Here is a 23,937-nt window from a genome sequence, read left to right on the forward strand (position 1 = left end):
TAGCCTGAACATTGTTTTAGGGCATTTACTCAGATATCAGATACTCAGAAGCTCTTCAGTACCACACTCTATCCTTCCTTCTTCAAAACCCAAAATGTCTTGGTATTTCTGTACACTAGGTATACAGTGTAGCCACATTCATGTGCAAACCACCGAATGTCTGGCCTACAAGATCATAGGAGATCTTCCAGTCCACTGCCCTTACTTTAAAGATGAGCAGACTGTTTGAGTACTCATTCAAGATCTTGCAGCTGGTGGCAGCCGAGCCAGAGATGCCAGCCCTGGTTATTTTTCAAAATTGCCCCCACTGTCTTCAGTTTGTCTAACAATTAACCCCAAACTAAAATCAAACAAAAAATATTCAGGGACACACTAACTCTTGCCAAATAAATCTTATCTGTCCCTACCATGGAAGGGGAAAAGATAATGCAGCTTTGTAGAGATCAGGCTAGATCTTTGAGCATGGACTTGTTTTGAAATGTCAGAGAACCTTCTCACTGGAAATCTATACTGATGTAAAAGGATTAAAGCACAGAAAAAATATTAGGGGCCACCAAGCTCTTTCTTTCTTAATGCTTGAGAAATGGAGAATAACAAAAGGATGTAGGAAAAGGTCGGCCTTGCTCATGAACTGCAGTATCCTCTTGTATGTATATTCTTCTTTGGTTCTTGATCTTATTTGTAAAGAGGTCACCATGATCCAAGGTGCAATTTCCGCAGGCAAAAGACACCCAACACTTGTAGAAAATTGAGTCTTTTCAGAGAGACCAAGCCCACTTCACCGACAGCTTTCCCAGCCTCAGTCTGAGCCCCAGTAAGGTGGTGTCTCGTCTGAATTCTAAAGATCGACGGTATTGTAATCTCTTCCCACAGGAACCCAAGGAAGGGTGAGCTGTATGCAGTCTTCATACAAGAGAGAACTGTAGCTTGAAGAGTTCCAGAGAACATTCCAGTGGGCCTGAAGGCCTTAATAGCTGAAAGGTTACGGAAGTAGGAGTGGGGGTGCAATTTGGCCGGACGGGAGCGGAAGCTGATCCACCTGGTGACCAGGACAGAGGCAGACCTAAGAGAAGGGAGAATTCAACTCTGAGAGGGAGCAGGCGAAAAAAGAGCTCTCCTGGGAGGGTGCAGCTCAGCTCGCTCCTTCTCTGCGTACTCTCAAAACTCACTGTGGGATCAAGAACACAGGTGCGGCCCAACGGAGTCCCTACCACTCCGCGGCAAACAAAGGGAGCGGTCTCTTTCAGCCCTTCGGGTTTGAATGAGGGCTCGGCTTTACCTTTTAGGATCCACCCATCCCTCCTCAGGCGCCCAATGAGGCCGCAGCCTCTTCCAGCCGGGCGGTGCTGAACTCTCCCAGGAAACAGACAGGTACCTCCGACCAATGGCTGGAGCTGCGGCGGGCCAATGGGAGAGAGAAATGGGTCAACCTGGGGTTTGAGAATGAGAGAGCCCGCACAGAGGGCGGGGACGCAGAGAGCGAGCGACGTAGGCGCAAGGGGTGGAGAAGGGCGGGCCGGGTGGCTAGAGGGGCAGCCCCAACCGTGGCGGGAGCAACCTGCAGACGGGTCAGCGGCGGCCAATGGGAAGACAGGTTGGCTCGGGGGAGGACCCGGGCCCCGCAAGCCCCGCCCTCTCGGGTCCGCAGGGCTGGGGCGGAGCCAGGTCCGCGTCAGGTGGTCCCGGGCGTGCGAGCGGCGCTGGGGGCGGGGCACGGCGCGGAGTCGGGAGCGGCGGCCAGCGGGCGGCGGCCGGCGGGCGGCGGCGGGCACCGGCAGCTTGAGCAGGTACCCGCGGCGGAGGTGGCCAGGCCGCCCCAGGGGGCGAGCGCGAAGGCAGGGGCTCCGGCCCGCCGCGCCCTCATGCTGCGGTGAGCACTCGCGCTCGGCGCACTGGTCGCCGCGCCGCGCCAGCGCCAGCGAGCCCGCTCTCCCCGCCCAGTCAGCCCGGGCCCTACCTGCGGCCGCCTTCGGGGGAGGGGGGTGCCCCCAGCTCTGCGGAGCCGCATGAACAATAGGTGGCGGCGGCTCCTGCGGGCGGCGGCAGCCCCGCACCCTATGGATCGGCCGCTCCATGGAGACCTCCAGAGCGCTTCTCGGCTGCCTGGCGAGCGCCGCTGCTGCCGCCCCGCCGGGGGAGGATGGAGCGGGGGCTGGGGCCGAGGAGGAGGAGGAAGAGGAGGAGGAGGCGTTGGCGGCCCCCGGGGAGCTGGGTTCCGACGCGCCGCTGCCCTACTGGACAGCCGTGTTCGAGTACGAGGCGGCGGGCGAGGACGAGCTGACCCTGCGACTGGGCGACGTGGTGGAGGTGCTGTCCAAGGACTCGCAGGTGTCCGGCGACGAGGGCTGGTGGACCGGGCAGCTGAACCAGCGGGTGGGCATCTTCCCCAGCAACTACGTGACCCCACGCACCGCCTTCTCCAGCCGCTGCCAGCCCGGCGGCGAAGACCCCAGTTGCTACCCGCCCATTCAGTGTAAGGCGAAGGCGGGGCCCGGGAGCCCGGCAGGGAGGAGGGGTGGGGGGAATGGTGTAGGCCTGGGGCTGGTCGAGAAGGGAGCAGATCCCTCCTCCAGGGTTACGTTAGGGTGGGCAGTGATTAACCTGGGAGTGGATGTGTGCGCGCGCGCTCACGCTTCAGGGTCTTTGGGCCGTGCGATGGGCGAGATAGACACGCCGCAGGCCTTGCCTTGGAACCTCAGGCCCTTGGGCTTCTTCACCTTCATCTGACCATCTTAGCAGCAGCTCCTGATTCCACATCCTCAAGCTCCAGCATGAGAATCTCCCCACTTCCCTCACCCCCAGTCTGGAAGGATTTTAGGCAAGCTGGCGGTTTCTGTTATAACCCTAGTCCCCAAATCAAGGACCTTCCTGACCTCTTCTATCGCCTGTCCCCGCCCCTTAAAGGCATTTGCTTTCAAGGAGATGGGGGTGTCACCGCAGGGCTGGGCTGGCTGGCTAGTCCCGGAAGCCTGTGAGAACTCAAGGCTAAAGTGTCTTTGAAATACCGTGTTGATTTCTTGGATCCTAATCTTGTAGCTCAGAAGTTGTACCTTTTGGAGTCTCAATGAATAATGTGCTAAGAAGGGTTTGTGGAGAGGCAGGTGTTGAGTGGAGAAATGATTAGAGAGGGAAAAGTATGTCGTTCCCCCGTGGGAGACCAGGAGCACAAGGCACAGTGGCTAAATCCCAGCCCCTTGACACCCAGACAGTATATTTTCTCCTTTCTTTTCACCCCAGATCCTTGCCTATATTTGGTATTTGCCAAATCACAGGGGGACCATGCCCAGGGGTCCCTCCCAAGGCCTTTCTTCCAGTGTCCTGGTTTTCACCAGTTTCCCAGGAGCCCCCTGTTCCACACACAGTAATGAAATTTTCTTTGTTTTTTCAAAGGAGTTAAATTGCCATTAGAATCCTTTAATCGGTGGTGCTAGGTGGTTTTAGAAGAAAGATATAAATATCTCCCAGTGCAGTTTATACTACTTTGCTTTTGAGTGTTTACATAATTTCTTTCCTGTTAAAAAAGTACTGTTAGTACAGATGTATCATTATTTATTCCATATTATGGATATTTTGCATCTTAGTTGATTTAAAAAAATCATTACCAAGGGCCAACTTTAAACATTTAGTTTTATTTTTTAATTTTTAAAAATTTTTTGTTGTATTTTATAGTTCTAAAATTTTATTTGTAACAGTTATCTTTCTATTCCTGTGACTTATTTTCACGGAAACAATTGTGTTATTATCTTAAGATGTTTATTAAATACCATCTATTAATATCAAAATCATAACCCCTCTCCTTTTTTTCTACTCTCCTTTGTTTTTTTATTGGTGTTTTGACTGTCAAATTGATGTTCAAATCTTTAGTTTCCTTTGTTTCTCTCTCCCTCTCATTCAGTTAAAAACTTCCTGCTTCTACATTTTGATCTTTATAATACTTAGAGGTGACAAATTACTTTAAATTTTTTTCTAGGTGTTACAGCTTTTTGGCTTTTTGCTGCAAAGATGAAGGCTAAGGGTTCTAGCATGTAGTGTCTCAAATAGTGTTGAAGATGAACTTGGTCACATATTGGAAGAGATGTTGGCCTGTAATAATAAGCATGTTAGAAAACTGTAATAATAAGCATGTCAGATTTCAAGGCTCTTTGTGGGTGAGGTTTTGTGATTTTTTTTCAGGGACAGCTAATGTCAGACTAGAAGAGCTGTATGAGGTTCACGAGGAGGAACTGAGTTTCTTTAGTATCTTGTGCTTCCTGCTGTCAGAGTCAGGAGTGAACATGACTTAGACTGAAAGAATGCATCTGCAGAAAGCCAGACAGGCCCACAGTGTGTTACAGGAGAAGTTCCTTCTCCTTTGGGCACCCAGGACTTAACCTTTATTGTAACAAAATTTACCTTGGGTGGAGTAGATTCCTAGATCTAAAACTCAGATGATGAGGAAGTAGAAAGAATCCGTGTTATTGAAAGAATTGACTTGGAAAGCACAACATTTGAAAGTCTTGGTGGGTTATTTTATTTAACCACACTGGGAGTTCTGATCTTGAATGAAATTCTTGATAATTCTCAATTCAGATAATTCAGGAATTCATTCTTGTTTTAACTCTTGTCAAAAACCAATTAAAGTGCACAGTGAAAGAGAGATACTGTATTAAATACAAGGAGATAAATAATAAGATAAGGAGGTGCTTGTAAGTCACACATGCACGGAAATTGGTGCTGTAAACTTATCATTTCAGTGCAGTGCTTTGATAAAGATGGACACAAATTTGCTGACAGATGTGCCTCTGATCTGTATGCTGTGTCCACCAGTTGAGTTAGTGTCACTTAAAAAATAAAGGTGATCGACCACCTTGTCTCCGAAGACTTGGAGTGAAATTGATCTGCTGACAACTTTTCCCATCTTTTTTGAACTTCCCCTCTGGGGCATGGATTTGACATTAGATTATGAATAGAAGACACAAAGTCAAGTAATAAAGTTCAGTTTTAGTTTCAAATGTTGCTTTCCAAAGTGAAAATTTTGTTTCAAACTTTAATCAAAACAGAAGAGGGGGAACTTACTAAATCTTGTGACAAAGAAAGCATATAAGAGGGTTATTATAAATCATCTAATATTTATAGAGTGCTTTTATTCCCTCCAGTGTAGGTATTCGAGTTTAGCTCTCCATGGGGCAGACAAATATAAACAGCCCAGGAGCTTGCTTGTCTTCTTTGTTTTAGTGAAAGGTGGAAAATGTACCGTCCTGAACTTATCATCTTGGGAGATATATAACCCTAGGTATTACATTTTTTTTTCTTATAGGAGAGTTGTGTATATTTTCAAGCAAGGCATAAATTAAGGTTATTTCTAATTTTGCATTTTTTTCTTGCATTCATTAGAAATATAAGGATGTATTTTCAGATGTAATTAAGGTTTTTAAATGAATGAGATATGTACCATTCACTTGCCCCAAACCCACCAGAATATACCTATATATTTAGTTTCCAAGGATACAATCGAGAGGGAATAACATCTTGACTCCAAAAATGAAAGAAATAAGGTCTTGTTCCTGATATTCCTGGAAATTTTCTTCTACAGAAACTGAAAAATGTGCTGTATGAGACTTGACCTGATTCTTACTTAAAACCAGGTCTTGACTGGAATGGGGAAGGGAAGGAGAGCCCCACATCCTCTGAGCTGCAGCTGAAGGTCTAGTTTCTATCCAGAGGGACTTCTGAGCAGGGAAGGAAGAAAGTACCCTCCCTTCTCCCTGCATTCCCCACTGTTGCGTCTTCTGTCTGCTTGTAAGCTGTGTTCTATACTTTTCTTGAAGGCTGGTCATAATATTTCCTTGACTTAATAGCAAGAATCTGAGTTTATGTTCTACTCAGAGAGAGATTATTGCTTTGCCTTCTCCACAGAGGTTTTCTGTCTTCTGTGAAATTCCATCAGAGGAGCTGTCCCTTCAGCACCCTAGTTGAGAATCTCATCTTTTAAATTCTCTTATGTTTAAATAAATATTTAACACTTCCCTGGTGTTCACAACTATGCTTCAGACCAGAGGAAAGAAGACAGAGTGCAAGAGAAAATAAAAGTTAATTTCCTTAAGGAGAATTCACATATTCAGTTGAGGAAATAAGGTGTATAAATACAGATTTATTAAATAGGCACATATCTTCATCAGTGAAAAATCTGGTAGAAAAAAATGAGTGTTACTTCCCTTCATGAGCAAAGGGACTCCTAACATAACTTACATTCTCCTCCAAGGGCGTTTCTAATCTCCTTGACATAGGCATATTTTTCTCTTTCATGAAGATGGATAAGGCAAGAATGGATAAGGTAATCAGTCAGAATTCACTTTAGGACTAGGAAACACTCAAGCTATTTTAAGCAGAAAGTGATTTAGCGCAGGAAATGAGGTGCTTATGGGTTTGTAGGAAGGACAGGGAGAAGGGGTTCTCAGATGGACATAGGGGACTGTCTCCCAGAACGCTGCAGACCTGGCCCACCAGGCAGGCTGTTGCTTCTCTGACTGAAAAGGCATAGAATCAGGAGTTGCCATTGAAGCTCCTGACTTCAAGAACACCCTGTCATGGTTGCCGTTCAGAGATCATTAGGTGACCACTTGGTCTTGCGTCATCCCTTTCCGCATCCACAGAGCTAATGATTGGACACTGACATGCTATTGCAGAAAAACCCCACTCCTCCACAGAAGAGTGAAGCCAGGAGAAGCAGCAGGGAGATGGTCCCCATCTCACTTCTGTCTTCCAAATCTTCTGCATCTCATTGGCTGAACCAGAACTCTGTCAGGGAATCTGGGAAATGTAGTTTTTAGCTTTCTGGTCTCTGTAGGACTGAAAGGTATGCTGGAGGATTGTAGAATGGATGTTGATTGCTAGTCTGCTGGACCTGCCATACCATTTATTCTTCAAGAAGATTGCTAGATGAGGAGATAATCTTGAACAGCTGGAAACTTTAGGATGAAGATGGGCTATATATTTCATATACCTAAAGGCAGTCCAGCCAACTTTTCCTAAGAGTTTCCTTTGTGCAGACTGCCAAGTGCATTACAAAATATAAATGAATATTAGCCCTAGGTAAGATAGAAGTGCTATAACCAAGCAAGAGCTGAGTTTTGAGCACCACCAGCATCTGAATAGAGGATGGATGTGGCGTGGAGCTGGCTGAGAAAGGATGGGAACAGGCAGCGGTGGGCAGTTCCTCTTTTGGTCTTGCCAGAAATTTGTATTCTTAATTTTTTTTTTTTTTAACAAAGTGTGACTATTCTCTGTATTTGTTTCAGGAGGGCCAATTCAGTTTTTTCCCCTGGATCTGAGTTTGGTTTATTTCATACCGAGGTAGATTTTTCCCCCCATTTTACTGCACTGTCTGTTGGCCACCTACTGAATGTTTGGCATGGCAAGGACACTGGTGAGGAAGGCAGGCAGAATCCACCCTTGTGGTTCTTGCAGTCTAGCAGGACGATAGGCGTTGAACAAGTAATTATAACCTTGTTGAGTCTTGCCAAATAGAGACTCCTGTGACAGTGCTTGATGGGGGCCTGACCTCATTTGGTTGCGGGTTTGGGAAAAGTTCCTCTAGGAAATTGATAGTTAAGCTGAGACCTGGGGGATAAATGTGAGTCAGCCAGGTAAAGACAAAGAGACTGAGAAGACGGAGGACAGGGTTTTCATGAGTAAAAGGAGAGCTAGCACTTTGCTCATAAGCGGCACCATATCTAGCCTGAGATTTTTAATCACTCGTAGCTCTTATTACCTATGCACGGAAGCCTCTCCAGAACCAAAGACAGAATCAAGTCCCATAGGTTCAGACTCTGTATTTGGGAAAGAGGATGAGTGCTTGGATGTGGTGCTGGGAGCCTCCGGGTAAAGCTGTGGCCCAGGTGACTGCTGGAGGGAGATGTTTCCTCGGAGACTCCTTCCCCGCACTTCTTTGTCACCGGGTCCTGGTGGAACGAAGTTGTGAAAGGCTCCCAGTTTCTTCCAAGGTTCAGACCCTTGTGCTCATGCGCCTGGGTCATTCCAGTGGCCTCCTTAGTGGATCCATTTGCTGCAGGAGACTGTCCACCAGGTTATAGTCCGCACGGCTGCCAGAATTGGTTTCTTGTCTGAGTCACAATTCAGACAGTACTCCCTTTCTTAAAGATACACGACTCCTGTCATTTACAGTGTGGCGTTTAAGTCCCTCAGAATGGCTTTAAAAACATTTCATGACCTGGCTTGGAGCCTCATCTGCCCTGAGGCATATAATGCAGCCACCCTGGACTCCCTGAAGTTCCTGATGTGCCATGCACTCTCATGCCCCATGCTCTTGCTCGTGACCTTCCCTCTGCCTGGACTGTCCTTCTCTGCCCTGATTCTCATTGCCTGATGAGATCCCTCCCACTCATTCTTTAGGCCCCATTTCAAATGTTGCCTTCCCTGAGAGTCCTTTCCCCACTCACCTTGTTAAGTCCTTTCCCCACCACCCCTGTCCCGGGGTGGGAGTTAGTGATTTCCTAATCTTCAGATCATACAAAGCTACAGAACTCTTGTCACACTGCAGTTTGGTTGTTGTCTGTCTGCCTTGGCACTGGATTGTATGCTTCTCACCACCCAGTATGTGCACAGTGAACTCTGAAGGAGTTACATAAAAACAATCTCCCTCAACTCTCCCTCTAGTTAAAATGGCTGGTCTTGGTACAATAGTCTACAGGACGTTCCAAGTGGAACTTATTTCATGAACATTTATTGAATGCCTACTGTGTGCTAGTCCCCTGACAATACTGCAACAGAAAAAAGTTCATCCCATTTCCTGTTTTTAGGGAGTTTATAGCAGAGAGACAGAAAAGCCAAGTGAACAGACAGCTTGTTGTGTGTACCCATCCAGGTAAATGGGCGATTAAATGGTGCCTGCAGGATGTTTCTGACTTGCTTCTCTTTCTCCTCTCTTTCTCAGTGTTAGAGATTGATTTTGCGGAGCTAACCCTGGAAGAGATTATTGGCATCGGGGGCTTTGGGAAGGTCTATCGTGCTTTCTGGATAGGGGATGAGGTCGCCGTGAAAGCAGCTCGCCACGATCCCGATGAGGACATCAGCCAGACCATAGAGAATGTTCGCCAGGAGGCCAAGCTCTTCGCCATGCTGAAGCACCCCAACATCATTGCCCTCCGGGGGGTGTGTCTGAAGGAACCCAACCTCTGCTTGGTCATGGAGTTTGCTCGTGGAGGGCCTTTGAATAGAGTGTTATCTGGAAAAAGGATTCCCCCAGACATCCTGGTGAACTGGGCCGTGCAGATTGCCAGAGGGATGAACTACTTACATGATGAGGCAATTGTCCCCATCATCCACCGCGACCTTAAATCCAGCAACAGTGAGTACCGAGCCATGGGGCTGGAGGGCTGAGAGCACTGTCACACTCAGTCCCTGGCTTCCATCAGAGTGGATTCCCAAGGAATCTTAGTGGCCAGGGAAACTCCTTGTATAAAACCAGTCCATCTTTCAGTTGAGATAGAGGAGGTAGAATGAGTGCCAGTGAAATTGGTTTAAGAAGAGAAGAATGAGGCACCAGAGGCAATAATTCTGAGCTCTTACTAGCAGGCAAGGTTGGCAGTGTGTAATTCTGATCTACTGCACAAAACAGAACATACAGATTTATTTTTCCGCTTGAAGGAAGGGTGCCTGTGATTGCGAAGAGGATTTTCCTCTTTGGTGGAACAGCAGGTAAAGCAAACCCATCCTACCTGTTTGCATTTCTACCTAAACACCCCAACCTGAGGTCCCCACCAGAGAAGGCGCCGTGTAAGAAAGAGGAGGTGTGCTGTTTAAGCTGTGAGGCCCACTCAGGTGACTATGTCAGCTTGGAGAGCTTGACCTGGTGGGTAGGACTCCAGCCCTCCTGATGGCCTCGGGGTAGCAATAATCAATTGTCATAACTGCTTAGTGTTTAATAGCAGGAAACTGAGAAGTAACTGTTTATTAAACATCTGGAATCTATAAACTAGACTGTAAAGCAAGTGTTAGACATAATTAAATGATGAATTGGTAGAAACTTCAGTCTCTTTCCTTGGCTGAATCAGCAGGTGCTGGGAGTACGCTTCTTTGCCTTGGAAACTTGGACTTCCTCTTACCTAAACTGCATGGCAGAGAGGATGCAATTTGCTAAGTGGTATATGCTTAAAGTCACTCTGAGCATCCTGTCCAGAGAGGAAGGCATTAGGACTTGGGGCCCCAGAAACTCCACTCTCCGCATCCTTCAGCTTTGAGCCCAGAAACCTTTCAGACTTTGTTTTGCTCCCAGCTGTTCCAGATGTGGCTTATTTTTCTGTTGATGCTATTGTGAATCTGTTAATTCAAAAGATACATTTTAAATTACTTAGGTAGTAAGTGTTTTTGTTGTATAAAAATTAGAAACTAGAGATAAACAAAAAGAAGAGAAAAATCACCCATAATGTTTTCCTTCAGAGAGTGTAAGTCTTACATTTGGCATATTTTCCCAGAAATTTTTGGAGTATATATGGCTTATATATACACAGCACACTTTCCAATTTATGTTATTTTTTTAAGCTTTTTTTTTTTTTTTGGTGGGGGTAGGTAATCAGTTTTTGTTTATTTATTTAATGGAAGTACTGGGATTGAACCCAGGACCTCATGCATGCTAAGCACGTGCTCTACCCCTGAGCGATACCCTCCCACCTTCAATTTACTTTAAAACAGCTGTTACTACCTTTACCTCTTCTACCCACACCACCTTACCTCTTAATAAAAGCAAAATTCATCCTTGTGTGAGTATGGAACATTAAATACATATTTTAGGTATAATGCATGTGAAGGATTTAAGTTTCATAAAATAAAATCTGGTTTCTCTTTTCCTTCTGACATTATTCTCTTTACTGTATGATTATTATCATCCCTCCTCCAAAATTCTGTTCTTTAAATGTATGAAGTAAATTAAAACTTTTGGTGACCCCCCCTTTTCGAAGTAATTTCTACCTAGGGACTGCTTTGGTTGATGGGGTAAGAATAAGATGTGTTGGTAGAAAATGTGATACAGAAGCGGGATTTAAGAAATTTTTTCTTATAGCCTTATTATGCTGGGAGAGCTGGGCAAAGTGTATTAACCTTATATAATTGAGCCCATTTAGAAACTTGGGCTAGGAAGATGGAATTGTAAAAGTTAATAATTTCCTCTATGAAGTTTTAAATCTGGGTGTAATTTCAAGCTGTAAATACAAGATTTTACGTTTTTATGATTTACGTTTGGAAGTCTAGGCTCTTGTAAAGGAAAAGCTAACTTGCCAAGGTTCTGCTGTTCACAGGAGATGGCAAGAGATCTGACTGTCATCTGTCACTCAGGAGACAAAGCACTGGTCCTTCTTTGTCCTTAAGTGGAGTTTAGGATTGCCGAGGGGGGCCCTCAGATACAGTGTATGATGGCAGGAGTGGGACTTACACATAGGGCAGTATTATAAAGGACCTCATCAAGACAGTTGATGCCCTGAAATGTGCATAGTCCATTGGGCTGCATGGTTGGTGCTGACGGTGGTGCCTGCTGTAAATCTCACGTGTTGAGATGGGTAGCTCCTTGACATTTGTCTGTAGGTGGCTGTTTGCCTGGGTTTGAATTTATCCAACATGAACCTTGATGACACCATTATTCTCATTCCATTGCTCTGTGTGCATAACTTGAAATCACTTTAGAAATGTTATGCCACTCCTTTGCCTCCAGTTTGAGAGTCATAACTTCTTTGTATTTTGCAGACTTGGGGATACTGGCCTGTCTCTCTTGATTTTTCTTAGGGATTCCAGAGAGTTGAATTTTGGTCACGGTTACATGAGGGCAGAATTCTATGAAGTGTATGTGTTAGTTGACTTTGAACCATTAGAGAAAAGAGTAAGTGTATAAGGGGGCTGTCTTTGTGGAAAAAGAAAGTAGTTGGTGATAAACATCTACAGAAGGTTCAGTAAAAAAGTGATTTATTAAATGCTTTATTATCCTGATGACCCACTTAAAAAAGTCACGTGCTGTTTACTCTCAGTAGATGTGTACAGCATATAACATCCTGTGTTCATATATCATCTGCAATAAATTTGGGTTTGATTGCACCTAACCTAAGAAACAAAACAAAATAGCAGTGGCTAAGACAAAGTATACGTTCGTTTGTCTGAAAACAGGTCTGTAGGGTTTTAGTGCATCTCCACATGTCATCAGGGACCCAAGCTCCTGTTTTCATTCCATCATCCCAGCACATGGCTTGCATCTTGGGGTCACCTTACGGTCTAAGATGTTTGCTGAAATGCCAGTTATTTGGTCCAAGTCACAGGCCCGAAGGAGCAGGAAAAGCAGAAGCAGAGAAAAACTGCTCCCGTGGCTGAGTTGCCTCCTGTTAACTTCCCAGAAGCCCAGCACAACACGTCTGCGTGCATTCAGTGGCCAGAAAGGAGTCACATAGCCATGGCTGGTGCTGGGGAGTCTGGGAGATGGAGGCTTTCATTCTGAGTGGTGTTGAGTCTGGCTAATGATCAGGGTCTGTTACCAAGGAAGAGAGGGGGCATGGCTAGTGGGAAATCAGCGGGCAGTCTTACCATGGAACCTTGGGACTCACGTGGGGAAGAACTATTAGCTGTTTAGCATCACACAGTCAAACAAGGTTAGCCAGGCCCTGGGACACATGGCTCAGACCCCTGACTTAACAGATGGTTTCTACTGCTTTACTGCATTGCATCATTAACTTAAAAATCTCTTCTTCAAACTGCTCGTTAAAAGCCCTGGCTATAAAAGTGGAGTTATGTGTCTCTGCCCCTCAGATTGGGGAAAACCAGCTTCTTGATTTGTTAGCAAAGGTATTAGTGAGAGATCATCTTTTAGTGGAAAGATTGTCCTTTTGGGGGCAGGTAAGTGGATTTCAGGATTTTGGCTTAAAGGCATTTGGCAGAATAGCAGTTTAATAGGGGCCATTAAAAGTCAAATCAGTGTAAAAATGAGATCATGTGAAAAAGCTTTGGAAGATGAAAAGCCTTACTCAGAGTGAAGGTAGTGTTATTACTTTTATGTTAGTATTAAATAACTTTTTTCCTCTCCTTAGAAAACAGAAAAATATAGAACTAAATATGGTGCGTGTTTTTCCAGTTTTTGCATTTATGGATATTTGTTTTCACCCCTAAGGGAAATCCAAGTAAGTGCATTGCTGTAGTGTGCCTTCTCCCTCCCCCTCTTGTCAGTGTATTGTGACCACGTTCTGATGTAAGTAAGTATTCTTCTGCTGCAGAAAAGGTTGTACAGTATTCCACTCTTTAGGTGTAGATGTAGTGTATTAACTAAAGCAAACTCCTACATCAGCATCATCACCAAACCCCCTAATAATAATAATAATGATGATGATGAAACAGGCAGCTAATGCTTATTGAGTGCCTGCTCTAGGTCAGCCACTGTCTAGGCATTTTACGTGGATTCTCACCTAGTTCTCACGGCAACCCAGTGCCTTTGTTTTTACGAGGAGGCTGAGGCTCAAAGGGGCGGCCGTTTCTCTGGGAGCTCACTGCCAGTCCTGAGAGCAGCCGTCGGCCCGGGTATGGCTCCTCGGGTCGTGTTCCTGTTTGCTGCCCCGCTGCTGGCACTCTGCTGTGGGGCGGCTGGGGTGTTTCACTGCCCCACTATTCATTTCGTGTGCCCTATAGTGCCTTAGTTTCATATGATTAGGAATAATACTCCTCTGCTCACAGAGCCTTAGCATCCACAGTTCATTAATGTATGATCAACTCAGTCTTCATTTCGTAGGAGCGGAGGTGAGTGAGAACTGTATCTGGTCTGGGACTAGCCATGCCTGCCTTCCTCCTTTCAGATGTCCCCTTAAACAGGACGTCTTTGCTGCCTTAGCTCCCTCTTCTTCTTCTGAAAGCATTTTCCCCTCAAGCCAAGCTGGTTTCCTCTTCCCCCCGGAATACCCTCTGGCCCTCCCAGCCGCGTACCCTTGCCATGGGAATAACCTTACTTTGGGGGCTACGCTCGCCTCATCCCTCTGCCTCTCCAAACCCTACCCGTTTTCCTGTGCTCATCTCAAGCCTGGCTACTTTTCCTTCCTGCTAGCCCGTCACTGTAGTCAGTGTTAAGTAGTCATTTGGTGCCTAACATAGATTGCCTGGCTAGTATGCAGAAGAATATTAGGGTGACAAGGGACCAGAGCTGCTGGTCCAGTGATTGCAAGCACAGATGCCTTCTGTGACGCCGGAGGGCCCGGTGGGCCTGCTGCTGAGGGAGTGCGCGCTCTGCCCAGCACAGCACAGGCCACCGAAGGACACGGCCAGATGCCGCACTGCCCAGTTCCGTCCCCCGGTCTCCTCTCTTCGTTGGCTCTGATTTCAGGAGCATTCCCTACGTCTCCAAGTAGACGTTGTGTCTTTAGCTTCCAGGCAAATGAATGAGTGAATAAGTGAAGAAAGTATCACTTTCTGGTCTACTTGAAGGGTCTCCAGATGTAAGAATTCCCCATCTCTTGTCTGAGGACGTTCCTAAGGCCTCACTCGCTTGGAGGCTGCTGTCCATCCTCAGCATAACCTCCAGGCCCTGGATCTTGCCTAATGCCAACCTGTTCCGGGTGCCGAGCGCGGCATCTTTATGGTGCATTTGTGACCCACCTCTGATGCCCCCACCTTCTTCCTTCCCGCACCCTTCCCGGGTGCCAGCCCTAAGTAACTCCTGCTGGCCTGACCCTTGTCTCTACTGCGGCCTGTTGGAGCCGGCCACTCCCTGATGTTGCCTGGATCTCCCACCAGTCTGTCCTCTCCAGCCTCAGCTTCTTCTGTTCCCAGCTGTGAACCCCCTGTCAGGCTCCTCCCAGGGTCCGTCCTGGTTTTGTTAAATTGTGTGTTTGGATTGGCTGTTCTTCTTGCAACTGGAGGCCCAGAGCACCCCCCAACCCCCCTGCCCCCAATTCCATGCTCACATGTGCTTCAGGCTTTTCTCCAGCCTTCTCTCAGAGTTCACAAGGTAAGGAAGTGGGAGACCTGCTTTCTTGAAGTATGAGGAGTTCAGAGTGTCCATTGTGCCCTTGGCCTCAGGCTGGCTGTCATATTCTGAGCCACAGCCCCAGACTGCATTTCCTGTGCAGAATTTCTCCAGGCCGAGTCTGCTTGCTGCGAGGTGTGTGGAACTTTGTGACCCCCTGATTCCACCGTCTTGTGTCCATGTTCCTGTACATGAAGGCAGAGCATGCTCCCACCTGAGGGACGTGGCAACTAAGGCACAGGCATCCTGGCCAGGGGCTGTGTGGCAGAGAGGGCTTGCCTAGTAGAGGGTGAGGAGTAGCCATTATTCTCCTGTAGGAGAGTAAGAGGAACGGTACCTCATTCCCAGGGTGGATCTGCAGGCAGTGAAATATCAGCTAGAGAACCCAGTTCCCAGTCTTTTTTTTTTTCTTTTAATGGAAATATTGAGGATTGAACCCAAGACCCTGTGTATGCTAAGCATGTGCTCTACCACTGAGCTAAACCCTCCCCCCTCCAACTCCCTGTCCCTTTGGAGAGGTGTGTAAATGACCTTTTCTGTGCCTTCTGAACTCATCCTCAAATGAGATACTCCCAACAATACCTGGTTTAGGTGCTGCTGAGTCTCCGCATTATTCTCCCCATTTCTGGTCTTTGTGGTTCTTTGCTACAAGTTCCCTCTTATAGAGAGGTGAAGGGTGATGGACACATTTTGAGGGTTTTCCTGGCAAAAGTGTGCAAGCACTCAGTGAATTAGATTTCTCCTTTGGTTGCAGGAGACCATACCCAAGGTTAGCTAGCAGCCACCAGGCATGTCCCAGAGTATTGTGTTCAGTTGATGGGTAGCATTTTCCATGGATACAGAGACACATTCTGCATGTCAGAATAAACATACCAGTGAGCAAAGCTGAAATGAGGCAGATAGCCAGCCAGGTGACCGTGACCCAGCAGGAGAGCCCGACGAGGCCAGGAAATTGGACCTGCAGGCCGCGCTGGGCCTCTCAGTTTTTTGGCTTTTCTGGGAACCATGCTTTCCCCTCTCACCTGGGCGCGGCCGTCTCCTGCACAAAGGTGGTTCTCATTTGTGTGTCATTTTGAACACTCAGTGCTGAGACTCTAACAGGAATTAAAAACAGCAAAAACAGGCCCTGCCCTCAAGGAGCTCCCTGTGGGGCCAGGGAGAAGGGCCTAAAGCCAGCACACTGACGCCCAGTGGGAGCACGTTCCCCCAGGAGGCCTGGTGCCCCTGCCGGTCCCTGAGGATTCTCTCACCTCAGCTCTTTCCTGAAGTTGGAGGGGCTGAGAGCGCCTTGTAAGGATTCATGAGGGAAACTGCCCCGTCTGTGGAACATTTGCCCTCATATCCCCCAGCTTGCTCGGGGAGCCGCCTGCCTTTCCTTTGCCTGGTGACTCTGGGGTCTTCTCTGCAGCTTCCCCAGGGGCAGGGAGTAGCTGGGGACCCTGGGCAACATTTAGGCCCCTACCAAGCGAGTGTTGGAGTTAGAGCAGAAGATGTTGTGTGAAGGCTCTTGGTCGCTATTTCTGGGCTATGACTGAGCCCTTAGGTTGGAGTAAGGGGTCGGGTTCAGGGGAAGAAAGGCTTTGAAGGGTATATGGGCTCTGATTTCCACACGATTCTTCAGTCTCTTCCCCTTTACCTACATTTCCTCTGATTCAAGCCACGATCACCTTGAAAGTCAGGTAAATTATTGTGTCTTCTCTTCTCCACACCACTCCCCGGGCAAGCCTGGTAACAGCGGAGTTGCCATCTCCCCCTTTGGCAGGTGGCCTGTGGCACTGTCATCGCTCAGGGTCGAGATTTGAGTTCTGGATCTTGAAGGAGACAGGATAAGAGTCTGCCTGTGTCTCTTTTGCTCCGTGTCTTTGGGAAAATTTTCCATTCCTGACTTGGTACTTCCCCTCATTCTCACGAGGTAGCTCAGGTCACTTGCAGATAGGGAAACCGGGACACAAGGCAGTGACAGTGGTCCAGTTGAGTCAAGAGAAACATGTGGCTTCTTCCCCAGGTCACCCGTCTATTTACCTTGGAGTCCCCGCCAGGACCCCCATCAGCTCCCTGTGAGCCACACTCGCTCCTCTTACTAAGAAGGGGTTGTTCATGGAGTGCTTGAACTTCTTGGAGTCTATGCAGAATACGTGTAGATTTGTTTTGAGGAGAGAGGGTTACAGCTTTTACTAATCCAAGAGTCAGAGAAGGCTATGAAACATCATTGTGGAGAACTTCTTAAATTGGGCATCTGGGAAGAGGCAGACAGGCGCAGTGGACAGAACAACAGCCTGGTACCCCCTTGGCACTGCCTGGCTGGGTGGCACCGCGCACATCTCGTGATCTCTCTGGGCCTCAGATTCCTTGTCTATAAAATGAGAGGTTTGGAGGAGTTGGTCCCTGAGGTCCCTCCCAGGCCTGACCTTATGTGACTTGAAGCGTGAATGTGTGTGTTTTGAGGGTGGATGCTAACAGCTCAGTCTGCCTTAATCTGTGTGTTGGGCTATGGCGCCCCCAGGCTCCGTGCCTCTGACTTCGTTGCAGGGGCCGAGGCTCCTGGTGGGGAGTCTTCCTCAAGCCCTTTAGTGAGAAGACAGCTGCCAGGAGCCCACAGGTGCTCCCTTCCCCCTTTGCTGCCCAGGGCATGACAGATGGCCTTGCTGAGACAAGATGCTCCGGTCACATGAATCTTGACAGGGACTCACAGTACACCAAGGGCAGCCTTCATCCTGGGAGCAGGTCGCTGTTAGTCAAAGGCCACTTCTGTCCTTGGAGCTGAGCAGGGGGCATCCTGGTGTCTCAGAGTTTTTCTACTGGCTCCCCGCTCACTTCTCTGATTCAACAAAAGGCTTTCTCACATAGGGCTGAAGACCACTTGTGTGGCTTTAATTGTGTGGCCCTGTGCCCACTCACCAACAGAACTGCTGGAGACAGTTCCTGTGCAGCGCACTAGACGGACCGTGAGACACAGAAAGGAGACACATTAAAGTGTGGGTCGCGCGTCCCTTTCCCTCCTAACTTCCCCGGGAGTTTTGCTCTCTGTAGGAAACTTGGAGGTTTTGATTTGAGAAGAAAGAATTTCCCCCTTAAGCATGGCATGGCATTATGAACCACTGTGGTCTAATGGAAGGAACAGGGCTTGGGAGTCAGAGAGACTTGAATTTAAGCTAGTTCTTGAGCCCCTGGCATTGGGCATGCCTCTTGGAGTGCCAGGATGCTCACCTGTAAAATGTAGACAATAAAGAAGAGAGCAGTGATGTTTTAAGGTGGCATGAGATGGTATGTATGTGCCAAACATCACACAGGAACCACAGTGCAGAGGCTGCCCCCTTCCCCTCTTACTGAGGAATAGGAGAAACGTCTTTCTATCCCTTGGTACTTTAGGTGTACCCAGGGTGTAGTTGGGTTTCCTTTTTTATTAAAGCAGTATGAGTTTGTTTTCTAGGTCTGTGAGTCTGTTTCTGTTTTGTAAATAAATTCATTTGTATCCTTTTTTTTTAGATTCCACATATAAGTGATATCATATATTTGCCTTTCTCTGACTGAACTTCACTTGGTTATGATAATCTCTAGGTCCGTCCGTGTTGCTGCAAATGGCATTTCATTCTTTTTGGTGGCTGACTAATATTCCATTGTGTGTATGTATGTATGTATGTATATATATATATGTGTGTATGTATGTGATACATATATATATCACATCTTCTTTATCCAGTCATCTGCTATGGACTTTTAGGTTGCTTCCATGTCTTGGCTATTGTAAACAGTGCTACTATGAGCATTGAATATGAAAAAACATGTATATAAATGTATAACTGAGTCACTGTGCTAGTTTCACCAGAAACTAACACAACGTTGTAAATCAACTATACATCAATTTTAAAAATACACAAAATTAAAGTAGTATGAGGATTTTAGACAGCCCTGAGCTGCCTTCTCCAGAGTCAGCCAGGGGTGTTTTTATTGGTCCCCCTGAAACGGGCAGATTTGTTTCAGCCAAAGCCATGGAAAGGCATCTGTCCCCTCCCTGCACCTTCCTACTGTGCATGGACCTCTTGTGGGAAAAACCTGTCTGTGCCTCACTCTCTCTGGATGCAACTTTAACTCGCAGTGCTTGGCCCGCTGAGAAACGCTGCCTCGTCTTGTTATGGCCTTTGGCCTGATTGAAAGGGACAGCTGGCCAGTTTTATGGCTCTGCTGGCCTCTCAGCTGATAATGAAAATGGCTTTGCCCCAGGAGGAAGGCAATATATTTCTCTCACTTCCTTGTCTGCTGCCAAGGTCAAAGGGAATGACCTTGCTCACATCCCCCTCCCAGCTTCCCCAAATCAACTTAGCATTCTTGTTGCACAGTCTCTTTTAGGACTCTGGAATATTTAAGTTAGCTAAAGAGATTTTGAGTATTATTGTCTTCTTTTGGAAGGAGAATGGACCTCTTTTCTGTCTCTGTATAGTGGCTTTATTTCCAAATCTGATTGTGTCAAGCACTTAGAGGGCCCTCAAGAAATGTTTGTGGTTTTGATCATCACAGATTCCAGCCCTGTGCCTGTTCCCAAGCATGAACCCCCCTGCCCCCCAAGACATTCTCCAAACAATGCCCAGATGCTCCTCCTTTGGAGCCCACATTTGGGATGTAAACCCCTTTTTCCACTGGAGACGAGCCCTGGGTGAGACTGGGTTTGAGTCCTGGCGCTCTTGCTAGCTGGGACCTTCAGCAAAGGATATGCTCTCTGTGCCTTAGTTCCCGAGAATGTAAAATGGGAATAATTAGAATCCTACCTATCTCATTTTTCAGGGTGCAGATGAGGATTAAATAAAATCATCTGCATGAAGCTCTTAGCAGTGTCTGGACCATAGTAAGTGGTCCGTACATCTGTCGGTCATCATCCCTGTAATTCCAGCAACTGTTTTATTCCTCAGTATTTAGATCCGCAATCTGTGATCTCGTGCTTTTGAGTGTAATTTGTCTTATATTTGCATTTTCATGTTTAGTCATATTCTCTCCAGTTGCACTATAGCTTTTTACAATTCAGCATGCAGTGCATACACACAGGGTCAAAACAGTACAAAATTGAAATGCAAGAAAAGTCAGTCTTTTATTTATCCTAAACCCTTAATTTACTTTTTAGAAGCCAATGAAATTAAGGGTGTTGTGGGTTTTTTTTTTTTTTTTTTTTTGGTCTCCTTTAATACTTTTTTTCCCATGAGAATAATAATCCCAGTAGGATTCTTGACAGCAGAGGTGGTGGTGTTTTCCGTCTTCCACCTTCCCCTGCTCCCTTCCTCCCCCGCCTCATCAGTCATGTCTCACACAGGACTGGCACGTGGCAGTCCAGATGTTCACTAACAATTCCAGTTTTGCTGTGAAATCTTGCCTTTTCTGCCCCTAGTTTCTTTCTGGATGGACTCAAACTCCTTTACTGAGTGAGCTGCATTAGTTCTTGTCCAGCCCTTGCTTTTATACGTTCGTTTCATAAACTTTTGAGGAGCTTGGGACCCTAGAGGAAGGGTTCCTTGAAGTGGCTCAGGAAGTCAAGCCTCTCCTCTGAAGACTCCGTCTGTCTGCTCATCCCTGGGAGCAGAGTTGGGGGTGGGAAAGGGATGAGGCCTGTCCCTGCACCCGTGGGGCCGCAGGGCCCTGGCAGTGAGGGATCTTGTGACCAAGACCTTTCCCTGCAAATCCTTGGGACTTGTTTGCAGCCTAATGTGCCTGATGAGGCAATGTAACAGGAAGAGGTATGATTGAAAAAAGGAAAAAAGTTACCCCGATTCCACTGTGCAGATGTGGCTGCTGTAATTGTTATATGAGATTCGCTCATTCTTGTCTGGTTCCTCATCTTCTCATTTTAGTCACAGTGTACATGCTGTCTGTACGCTATTTTTTTGTTTCTGCAGTCTGTTCATCTTTAGAATCCAAGAGGGATTATCCATGGTTGGGGAAAAGGGAGCTAATCTTCGGTTTCCAGTCATTCTTTTTTTCAGTGGAAACAGGTCACTAGGTTTGTTTGTTTGTTTGTTTGTTTTTGATGGAGGTACTGGGAATTGAACCCAGGACCTCGTCCATGCTAAGCATGTGCTCTGCCCCTGAGCTATACCCTCCCCTCTCTAGTCATCCTTAAGTTTCCCTTGTGTTTACTGATGAGAGTAGAGTTTAAAGGAACCTTAAGTTGTGACCTGGAGAAGTTGAGCGGCTTGCCTAAAGCCATGCTTTTGGGGTTCTGGGGTCTCATGACCATATTCTTGCTCTCAGCCACCCCCAGACCCTGACAGCAGGCCTGTTACTCTGCCCGGCCTGCCAGCCCGTCCCCAGTATGACGGGCAGCATTGGCACAAGGATCTAGACACCGTCTGAGGAATCAGGGATGACTGACTTATAGGGCCCGGGGGTCAGAGCTGAGGAGGGAAGTCTGTTTCCCACTCACCAGAACTTGGTCACTTTCTTCACTGTTGTGTAGAAAGATAACAGTATTCACTGCTCTTCCAGGTGCTTTAATTTTCAGGAAGAAAAGACAGTAAAAACATTTTTGTTTCATCTTTTTTTCCTCAGCTTTATTGAGCTATAATTGACATACAACATTGTGTAAGTTTAAGATGTACAACGTGATGATTTGGCACACTTACATATTGTGAAATGATTACCACCGTAGGGGTAGTTAACACATCATTCACCTCACATAATTACCATGTTTTTATGTGGTGAGAACACTTAAGATTTACTCTCTTAGCCACTTTCAGGCCTATAATACCGTGTTATTAACTGTGATCGCCGTGCTGTACATTAGATTCCCAGAACTTACTCGTCTTAGAACTGGAAGTTTGTACCCTTTGACCAACATCTCCCCATTCCTCCCGCCTCCCAGCCCCTGGCAGCCACCATTCTGCTCTCTCTTTCTGTAACTTTGGCTTTTGAAGATTCCCACATATAAGTGAGATCATACAGTGTTTGTGTTTCTCTGACTTATTTCACTTAGTGTAATGCCTTCAAGGTTCATCCATGTTGTCCCAAATGGCAGGGTTTTCTTCTTTTTTAATGGTTGAAGAGTGTTTCCGTGTGTGTGTGAGATCTTCCTTATCCATTCATCCATAGATGGACACTTAGATCTTTTTTAGGCATCTTGGCTCTTGTGAATAATGCTACAATGAACGTGAGAGTGTGGCTGTCTCTCCCAGGTAGTGATCTCATTTCCTTTGGTTGTACACCCGGAAGTGGGATTGCTGGGTCATATGGTAGTTCTGTGTTTTAATTTCTTGAGGAACCTCAATACTGTTTTCCACAGTGGCAGCACCAGTTTGCATTCCCACCAACAGTACCTGAGGGTTCCCTTTGCTCCATGTCCTCTCTGACCCTTGTTTCTTGTCTTCTTGATGACAGCCATTCTGACAGGTGAGGTCATAGCTCATTGTGGTTTTGATTTGCAGTTCCCTCATCATTTGTGATGTTAAATGCTTTTTCACGTACCTGTTGGCCATCTGTATGTCTTAACAAAAATTTCTGTTCGAGTCCTCTGCCCATTTTGTCATCATACTGAAAAACATTTCATTGCATGTTAAGCGGTCAATTCCTGGCTACCTGAGCTTAGGGGTGGGGATCCCAGGGGTGGATCAGTAATGATCTTTCTGCCATTGGCAGTTCTCCTCTCTCCTTGCCATAGGACACCTACCCGTTCTAATTATTTGGATTAAATTATTTGTCTGTCCCAAGTGCAAAGCAGCTGGTGACAAGGAGAGATAACCCATCAAGCCCCATGGATGGTAATGGAAAATCGACTTAAATTTTTTCCATGAAAGCTTCTCTCAGGTGATGTAAGATTATTAGTGTAATGTGACATTATCAGATTTTTTTTCATCAGCTTATTCATGTTGAAGCAATAAATGGCCCTTAATTGCCCTCTCCCCACCAATATTCCTAGAGATGGGATGAAGAAGAATCATATTTCATATTTGCTGCTGTAGAATTTTGCTTGGAACTAAGGTATCTAAGGGACTCCAGGCAGAGGTGGTGGTGACCCATTTCCAGTAGAGGAAAACTGAGGCTCAGAGGTTTAATGCCTGGCCCAAGAATAGAGCTAGAGAAGGAGGCCCCTGAACCTGAATTCTGGGCCTTTGTGGGCAGAGCGTCCCCACATCTGGAGTTGCAGGGAGGGGATCCTTCACTGCTCCCACTCAGGAGTGTCTGACACCTCCAGACCTGAGGTTCTAGGATGCACAGGAGCTGAGAGCTGGTCTCTCATTCCCCCTTTCCCCGAGGCCCCCTCCAGAAGTGCAGCAGGAGCCTCAGCCCTCCTTCTGTAGCCTAAGCTTTGCTTCTTGTTGGTCCTGAACCCAAACTGTGCTTACACACAGCTGTGCCAAAAGTCAGGCCATAACAGAAGTTTCCACTTTCTCGGATTCTTGTTTTTGCCTGTGTTTGTGTTGTGGTCTTGTTTTTGGTTAAACAAAGGACATATATATAGATTTCAGATAAATTCACAGGCGCTGGTTTACAGAATTTTAATATTTCTAACCAGAAGAGTAATGTAAACATTCAAAAAGGGCTTGGACACAGTGGTTAGTGGCAGAGCCCTGCATGGATGTTCAGATGTCATGGCTCTTAGCTTGTGTCATCTGGGAGGTGAGCCGGCTTCCTTTGCAGCTGGGTTTGTAACTGGGTGGACCATGTCAAACCAGTGTGACAATTCCGTGTGCCATGGAGGACAGACCGCTAGGCGTGCTTTGTGGTACCTGCAAATATTTTTAGATTAATACTATGAAAGAGAAATTTGACTTGTATTTTTAGATTACTACTATGACGGAGAAATTCGTCTTTTCACCATTCATCCCTTAATGCTCTGGTTGGGATTGGTTGCGGGGATTGACGCTATTAGGAGTGAAGCTTCCCAGCTGTTCCCTTCTCCTGACTCACAGTGACAATCTGGACTCTGTTGCTCCCAGTACTCTTGAGCTTTTTGATGGGAGGAAAGGGGAGGGGACAAGGAC

General features: G+C 46.7%; 2 protein-coding genes across 5 annotated transcripts in view; one reads left to right on the forward strand and one right to left on the reverse strand.

Annotated features, from left to right (window-relative positions):
- Positions 1 to 543: 543 nt before the first annotated feature.
- LOC141578027 (uncharacterized) lies at positions 544 to 2,075 on the reverse strand. The gene is made up of 2 exons (XM_074366579.1): positions 1,170 to 2,075; positions 544 to 1,063 (listed from the first exon to the last, which is right to left on the reverse strand). Exons 1-2 carry the CDS (start codon positions 2,073 to 2,075, stop codon positions 983 to 985), a joined length of 987 nt encoding a protein of 328 aa, XP_074222680.1. The 3' UTR covers positions 544 to 982.
- The window catches only part of MAP3K9 (mitogen-activated protein kinase kinase kinase 9), a 77,206-nt gene continuing 54,994 nt past the window's right edge, over positions 1,726 to 23,937 (forward strand). Inside the window, exons 1-2 of one of the 4 annotated variants that reach the window (XM_074365318.1) lie at positions 1,726 to 2,473; positions 8,933 to 9,346. In XM_074365318.1, the coding sequence (XP_074221419.1) occupies positions 2,074 to 2,473; positions 8,933 to 9,346 (814 nt within the window). In that variant the 5' untranslated portion in view covers positions 1,726 to 2,073. The remainder of the gene's footprint in view (positions 2,474 to 8,932; positions 9,347 to 23,937) is intronic. The other 3 variants (XM_074365315.1, XM_074365316.1, XM_074365317.1) reach the window with 3 other exon arrangements.

This window comes from Camelus bactrianus, chromosome 6, assembly GCF_048773025.1.
Source record: "Camelus bactrianus isolate YW-2024 breed Bactrian camel chromosome 6, ASM4877302v1, whole genome shotgun sequence".
In the NCBI taxonomy this organism is placed as follows: Eukaryota; Metazoa; Chordata; class Mammalia; order Artiodactyla; family Camelidae; genus Camelus; species Camelus bactrianus.

Bases quoted from the DNA above. Each gene is read 5' to 3' on its own strand.
- LOC141578027 (XM_074366579.1), bottom strand. From the start codon at position 2,075: ATGGAGCGGCCGATCCATAGGGTGCGGGGCTGCCGCCGCCCGCAGGAG. The intron at 1,064-1,169 runs GTGAGTTTTGAG...CCCTTCTCTTAG, and splicing joins CCTGTGTTCTTGATCCCACA to GTCTGCCTCTGTCCTGGTCA.